General features: G+C 41.0%; 1 protein-coding gene across 1 annotated transcript in view; it reads right to left on the reverse strand.

Annotated features, from left to right (window-relative positions):
- Positions 1-7,672, reverse strand: part of SPTLC3 (serine palmitoyltransferase, long chain base subunit 3) — a 153,120-nt gene that overhangs the window by 68,298 nt on the left and 77,150 nt on the right. Inside the window, exons 5-6 of the mRNA XM_010844153.1 lie at positions 6,458-6,582; positions 3,585-3,678 (exon numbers count right to left, since the gene is read on the reverse strand). Of these exons, the coding sequence (XP_010842455.1) occupies positions 3,585-3,678; positions 6,458-6,582 (219 nt within the window). The remainder of the gene's footprint in view (positions 1-3,584; positions 3,679-6,457; positions 6,583-7,672) is intronic.

The following is a 7,672-nucleotide window of genomic DNA, read 5'->3' on the forward strand; positions in this document are numbered from 1 at the left end:
TCATCAGTCCTTCCAATAAATATTCAGGACTGATTTCCTTTAGGATGGACTGGTTCAGTCTCCTTGCAGTCCAAGGGATTCTCAAGCGTCTTCTCCAACACCACAGTTCAAAAGCATCAATTCTATGGCGCTCACCTTTCTTTATAGTCCAACTCTCACATCCATACATGACCACTGGAAAAACCATAGCTTTGACTAGATGGACCTTGGTTGGCAAAGTAATGTCTCTGCTTTTTAATATGCTGTCTAGATTGATCATAACTTTTCTTCAAGGAAAAATGTCTTTTAATTTCATGGGTGCAGTTACCATCTGCAGTGATTTTGGAGCCCCCCAAAATAAAGTCTGTCACTGTTTCCATTGTTTCCCCATCTATTTGCCATGACGTAATGGGACTGGATACCATGATCTTAGTTTTCTGAATGTTGAATTTTAAGCCAACTTTTTCACTCTTCTCTTTCACTTTCATTAAAAGGCTGTTTAGTTCTTTGCTTTCTGCCATAAGGATGGTATCATCTGTGTGTCTGAGGTTATTGATATTTGTCCTGGCAATCTTATTCCAGCTTGTTCTTCAACCAGCCCAGCATTTCTCATGATGTACTCTGCAATATAACTTTGACATACTCCTTTCCTGATTTGGAACCAGTCTGCTGTTCCATGTCCAGTTCTAACTTGCTTCTTGATCTGCATACAGATTTCTCAGGAGGCAGGTCAGGTGGTCTGGTATTCCCATCTCTTTAAGAATTTTCCACAGTTTGTTGTGATCCACACAGTCAAAGGCTTTGGCATAGTCAATAAAGAAAAAGTAGATGTTTATCTGGAAATCTCTTGCTTTTTTGATGATCCAATGGATGTTGGCAATTTGGTCTCTGGTTCCTCTGCCTTTTCTAAAACCAGCTTGAACTTCTGGTAGTTCATGGTTCACATATTGCTGAAGCCTGGCTTGGAGAATTTTGAGCATTACTTTGCTAGCATGTGAGATGAGTGCAATTGTGTGGTAGTTTGAACATTCTTTGTCATTGCCTTTCTTTGGGATTGGAATGAAAACTGACCTTTTCCAGTCCTGTGGCCACTGCTGAGTTTTCCAAATTTGCTGGCATATTGAGAGCAGCACTGATCTTAGACAAGTATTAAGCAACCTGTTGTGGAGCCTGAATTTACTCATCTGTAAACTAGTACTGCCCTCATGGGGCTGTCCACAGGGTTAAATAAGTACGTAAGGAAAGATCATCAACTCAGCATCTGGTGCAGTGTAAATTCTCAGTAAATGCTAGTTGCTTATATAAAATAACCACAGTAAGCATTTATTAAAAGATATAAATGAGAACTGTTATCTATTTTCTTGGGCCCAAAGAGAGAGCATGAAGAATAAGTTACTGAACGTTTTAAGAGCTTTGTAAAATTGGAAGATAAATTGAAATTCTTCCATTGTAATTTTGGCAAAGGACTAAGAAATTACAATTTTGTTTGAAGATAATTTCAAACTTAGCAAAATATTTGCAAGAATAAGAATATTACAAAGAACATCCAAGTATCTTTTACTTAGATTCATCTAATAACACAGCAGGTACAAACAATTCAGTAGCTTCTATTACCAGGCATTTTATATTTCTTTTCCAACATACTGTGAATCAGGCATCATAATACAGATTAGTTCCATACCATGAATCAGGCATCATAATAGAGGTTATTTTTGGAATTAGTAAATAACAATCTAGGAAGGTTAAGTAATTTGCCTAGGACCACATTATAGTAGGCTATAAAACAAGAAGACAAATGTTTGGGTCAAAGCCTATACTTAGGAAAAAAAAAAAATCAATGGTTGTAAATTTATGTATGCTATATACTGGGCTTTCCTGGTAGCTAGCTGGTAGAGAATCTGCCTGCAAGGCAGGAGACCCTGGTTTGATTACTTGGTCAGGAAGATCCCCTGGGAAAGGGATAGGCTACCCACTCCAATATTCTTGGGCTTCCCTGGTGGCTCATATGGTAAAAAATCTGCCTGCAATGCTGGAGACCTGGGTTCAATCCCTGGGTTGAGAAGATCCCTGGAGGAGGGCATGGCAACCCACTCTAGTTTCTTGCCTGAGAATCCCATGGACAGAGGAGCCTGGCAGGCTACAGTTGATGGGGTTGCAGAGAGCTGGACACAGCAAGTAACTAAGCGCAGCGCAGCACGTGCCGTATAGCATACTTGTGGTTGCTATTAACACATCCCATCTGTTTTATCACCCTATCTACTCATCATCTTCATCTTTATGGACTGTCCAAGGAAGACTATTACATTTAGAATGGATAAACAACAAGATCCTACTGTATAGCACAAGGAACTATATTCAATATCCTGTGATAAACCATTGGAGAAGGCAATGGCACCCCACTCCAGTACTCTTGCCTGGAAAATCCCACGAATGGAGGAGCCTGGTGGGCTGCAGTCCATGGGGTCACTGAGGGTCGGACACGACTGAGAGACTTCACTTTCACTTTTCACTTTCATGCATTGGAGAAGGAAATGGCAACCCACTCCAGTGTTCTTGCCTGGAGAATCCCAGGGACGGGGGAGCCTGGTGGGCTGCCGTCTCTGGGGTCGCACAGAATCGGACACGACTGAAGTGACTTAGCAGGCAGTGATAAACCATAATGGAAAAGAATATTAAAAATGTATACCTGTGCATAACTGAGTCATGTTGCTGTATAGCAGATTGGCACAACATTGTGAATCGACAATACTCAGTAAAAATAAAGGAAAATATGACACAGATGAACCTGTCTATGAAACAGGGAGAGACTCACAGAGGGTGGTTGGGGAGGGAGAGCTGGAACTTCAGTAGATGCAAACTGTTACACAGAGAATGGATAAATGGCAAGGTCCTACTGTGTAGGACTATACTCAGTACCCTGAGGTAAACCTTATGCAAGATTGCATGGATGCTCAGTCATGTGTGATTCTTTGCAACCCCAATGGACTGCAGCTCACCAGGCTCCTCTGTCCATGGGATTTTCCAAGCAGGACTACTGAAGTGGTTGCCAGTTCCTCCTCCAGGGGATCTTCCCAACCCAGGGATCGAACCCAAGTTTCCTGTGTCTCCTGCATTGGCAGGAGTATTCTTTACCACCGAGCCATTTCTGAGTTACTTTGCTGTACAGCAGAAATTAACAATAGAAATGATAAATTTATATAACATTATAAATCAGCTATACTGATTAAAAAACTAAACTAAAAAAAAAATAACAACTTAAGTCTCCAAACTTCCCCAAGGCAGTTCCAAAAAAGGAGGCAATTTTACACTTCTGATAATTGTACGCACTCTAAGGGCTCTGCCATAGCTTCGGCAGCCGCTTTGTAAGACCATTAATGACAGTGACACGAATATGTTTGGATTACACTTAGCAATCTGGGTGCTTAATGCAGTTCAACCATTTGCTCCAGGTCACCGGAGGTTAACAAGCCAGTTGTGAATATAAACATAACCGTGTTTCATTAGCTAAGCTCCCAGTGTGAAGAGCAAGGACAAAGCTGCATCAATAATCTTTGCTTTTGTCTAGGAGCAAGTGGTACCTCTTGGATAAAATCACTGATACTCACTGTTGTGTTTGAAGATCCTTATGGTCGCGCCTGAGAGTCGGGCCCCCAGCACTAGGGATGCGTGGTTTAACTCGTCGCTTAAAATGAGGCATCCCTGTGTAGAAAACAAGCACACGGAACACAGGCCAATAAATAAAGTCAAGGGGAAGAGGCACGCGGGAATAGGAGCTCACTTCTAGACCTGTAACATGGATTCCCACAGCCCTCTTTAATTTTAGAAGGCCGAGAGTTTAAACGGGTGTTTATGTGTTTGCATGGATAAGATCCTCAAGAGCAATTAGCTGATGGAGATGGGGATCCTCTTAAGGGAATAACATCTTTTTGAATTATTTTTATGCTACAGGATTGATGGTTGGCAGGAAAATGAATATACTTTTGGGTGGGGCATGGATTTTCTGGGATTTTCCAGTTCCTGCTGGATTATTTGAAACGGTTTTGAAGCACTGAGACTAGAAGGTAGGGTTGTTAGTTCATTTTTTTTTCCCCTGCAAGACATTTCAAGCTCTTCTTTTCTGATTCCCATTCCACAGTATAGTAACATCCATGTAGACAGAAGCTTCACTGCTTTACAGTTAAAACTGCATCTGGAAAAGTATGGATGCAAGTCAGTCTGAGGCAAGGAGAGAAGGTCAGTCTAATTTACTGCTTATCAATTTATGTTTATAAACTCTTTTTCTTTATTAATTTAAAGATTTCTAAATTATGAAATTGCCCAACCATATTTTAAATGCAGGGACATGCAAAAAAAAAAAAGAAAGAAAGAAAGCATTTTTCCTTTGTGGCCAGCCAGAATCTTTGAGTTCTTCCTTATATTTTAGAAATTTCACACATGATACATTTTAAATTTTTGAGGCCAAAGGGAGCAAAATTCTCACATCTCCATACTCCAGACATTGTGTGTTTATAATTTTTTGGTGAACATATGAGAGTTGTAAATCATCATATCTCACTCTCAAATTCTTTAGCATGTATCCACTAGGAAAAAGGACATTCTCCTACATGATCATGATGCAGTCATCATAATTAAACATTAATACAATGCTATCACTTAAAATGGGCTTCCCTGGTGGCTCAGATGGTAAAGAATCTGCCTGCAGTGCAGGAGATGGGGGCTGGATTACTGGGTTGGGAAGATCTCTTGGAGAAGGAAAGGCAAGTATTCTTGCCTGGAGAATTTCATGGACAGAGGATCCTATGGGCTACAGTCCATGGGGTCACAAGGAGTCATCACTTAATATATCAGACTTTGCCAACGGTCCTAAAAATGTCTTGATGTCTTTTGTAGAAGTTTCATTTCCTTCTTTTTTGTTTTTTCAGTGCAGAATCCAATCAAAGATTATATATTGCATTGTATTAGTTGCCATGAGTCAGATTTTTAAAAACAGAAATCTGATTACGGCACTTGCTTACTGAAAATGAGGCAACCAATTCTCCATTTTTCTCCAGAAGAATTTCCAAAACTCTACCACCATTTATGCTGCAAAGTTCTTTACAGTTTGGTACCTGTCTTCATTCTGATTTCTTCTTCAACCATTCTCTTCTGTTCTAATTCTTTTAAACTTCAGTGCTTTATACATGATACTTCCATTTCCTTCTCTTAAGGACATTACTTACTTATCTAAACAGATAAGTACCAGATTCTGTTCTTATGTCACCTTCTTTGCATGGGCACCCCAGCCTTTCTTGAAAGAATTATTTTGTCCCTTCCCATTTATGGGCACACCTTTTCTGTAATATTCATTCTAAGGTGGTACTAGTAGTAAATAACCCACCTGCCAATGCAGGAGACTTAAGAGATGTGGGTTTGATCCCTGGAGTGGGAAGATCCCCTGGAGGAGGGCATGGCAACCCACTCCAGTATTCTTGCTTGGAGAATCCCATGGACAGAGGAGCATGGCGGGCTATGGTTCATACGATTGCATAGAGTTGGACGCTATACCCCATTAGACTGTAAACTACCTGAATTTACAGGACAAAGGTCTTATACATCTTTGTATGCCCTACATCTTGCCTCATTGGAGGACACAGAAGATTCTCAGTAAGTGACTTACTGAATGAACAAAAAAGTGAATTACACAAGCAAACTGTTTTGTCAAAATAAATGCTTAACAATCATTTGCTACACTGAACATGATGACTCAGGAGCTTAGAAATTTAATTGAACTTGCTAAACTGTCACGGAAGAGGAATTTTGACTCACATCTAGGGCTGAGATTCTATAACTGGAATCTCATGACCAAGAAATTTGTTGGACTCAGCTGGCACTGACACAGGCTGGGACCTGGACCTGGGACCCTTTGCCGCAGAGCTTGCACCTAGACGAACCTCTCTGTGTTCTTGAGCAGCAAAGTACAAAGAAGTTATTTTTGTGGGACTAAAAATAGCTGTATGCATACACTGCAAATTATGGACAACGAAATATAAACCCCAACTGCCACTTCTGAAGAGCCAGCAGAAGAAGCAGGGTGTTGGGAGCAAAAACAGGGTACTGCACATGGTCCCTGCACACAACATCACCACAGCAGTGGGCAGACCACCTAAGCCATCCCTTCAGCCTGACCTCTGGACCCACCTCTATCCTCACCTCATGTAAGAAACCAGATCGTCCCCCTTCAGGGAGTGAGCAAGTAAGGGAACCTCTTACTTATTTTTGCTCCTGGGGCCCCCTTAAAGCCTTGTCTTAATCTCTTGTCTGGTCTCATCAATTTCTATTGATTAGGAAAGGACCCTGGTTGGTAATAGTACATATATTCAAAAAGCTGAACATCCAATCCTAAGAAAAGAAACTTCTCAGCTATATGTCTAACAGAAGGTCTACTCAGATTGTCTCAGGAATAACACAGCAGAAGACAATTATGTTAACAAAGACTCACCTTTCCAACGAGTGCAGGGATATTCATTGAGTTTGTTGCAAATCCCATCCCAAATACCATAGCAGCTTCCACGTTCAGGAACTTAGCCACAAGATCCTCCAGCTCTTTATGCTTATCCAAGGTTCCTGCACATGAAATAATAGGGTGGGTGAGTCTTCTGTTCTCAACAAGTTGAAGACTGAAGACTCAAATTCCAATGCTTACCCATCACCAAAAGACACATATAAGAGTGCTCATAGCAGGTCTGTTGGCTGTAGACCCATTATAGAAGCAATTCAAATACTCATACACTGTAGAATGGATCAATACACTGTGGGGGGTATTTATATAGTAGAATTCAGCACAGCGATGAGAAAAAACAAACTAATGTTCCATGCAACAACATGGAAAACATCACAAATATGTGGTTGAGTGAAAAAAGTCAGATATGTATACACGCATATTGTATGAATCCATTTATAGTTTACAAACAGACAGAAGCAACCGATAGTACCAGTGTTAGGAGTCAGGTATTTGCTGTTGTTGTTTAGTTGCTAAGTCATATCTAACTCCTTGGACCACAGCCCGCCAGGCTGTCCATGGGATTTCCCAGGCAAGAAAACTAGAGTAGGTTACCACTTCCTTCTCCAGGGGATCCTCCCAACCCAGGGATGAAACTCCACCTCTGCCCTGGCAGGTGGATTCTTTACCACTGAGCCACCAAAGAAGTTCTAAAAGTCAGAAAAGTGGGTACTTTTCTTGGAAGCATGCAAAGCGCTTTGAGATGCAGAAAGTGAAGAGGAACTAAAAAGCCTCTTGATGAAGGTGAAAGGGGAGAGTGAAAAAGTTGGCTGAAAACTCAACATTCAGAAAACGAAGATCATGGCATCCGGTCCCATCACTTCATGGGAAATAGATGGGGAAACAGTGGAAAGTGTCAGACTTTATTTTTTTGGGCTCCAAAATCACTGCAGATGGTGACTTCAGCCATGAAATTAAAAGACATTTACTCCTTGGAAGAAAAGTTATGACCAACCTAGATAGCATATTCAAAAGCAGAGATATTACTTTGCCAACAAAGGTCCGTCTAGTCAAGGCTATGGTTTTTCCAGTGGTCATGTATGGATGTGAGAGTTGGACTATGAAGAAAGTTGAGCACCAAAGAATTGATGCTTTTGAACTGTGGTGTTGGAGAAGACTCTTGAGAGTCCCTTGGACTGCAAGGAGATCCAACCA

The sequence above is a fragment of the Bison bison genome, unplaced genomic scaffold (genome assembly GCF_000754665.1).
Source record: "Bison bison bison isolate TAMUID 2011002044 unplaced genomic scaffold, Bison_UMD1.0 scf7180017864196, whole genome shotgun sequence".
Taxonomy (NCBI): Eukaryota; Metazoa; Chordata; class Mammalia; order Artiodactyla; family Bovidae; genus Bison; species Bison bison.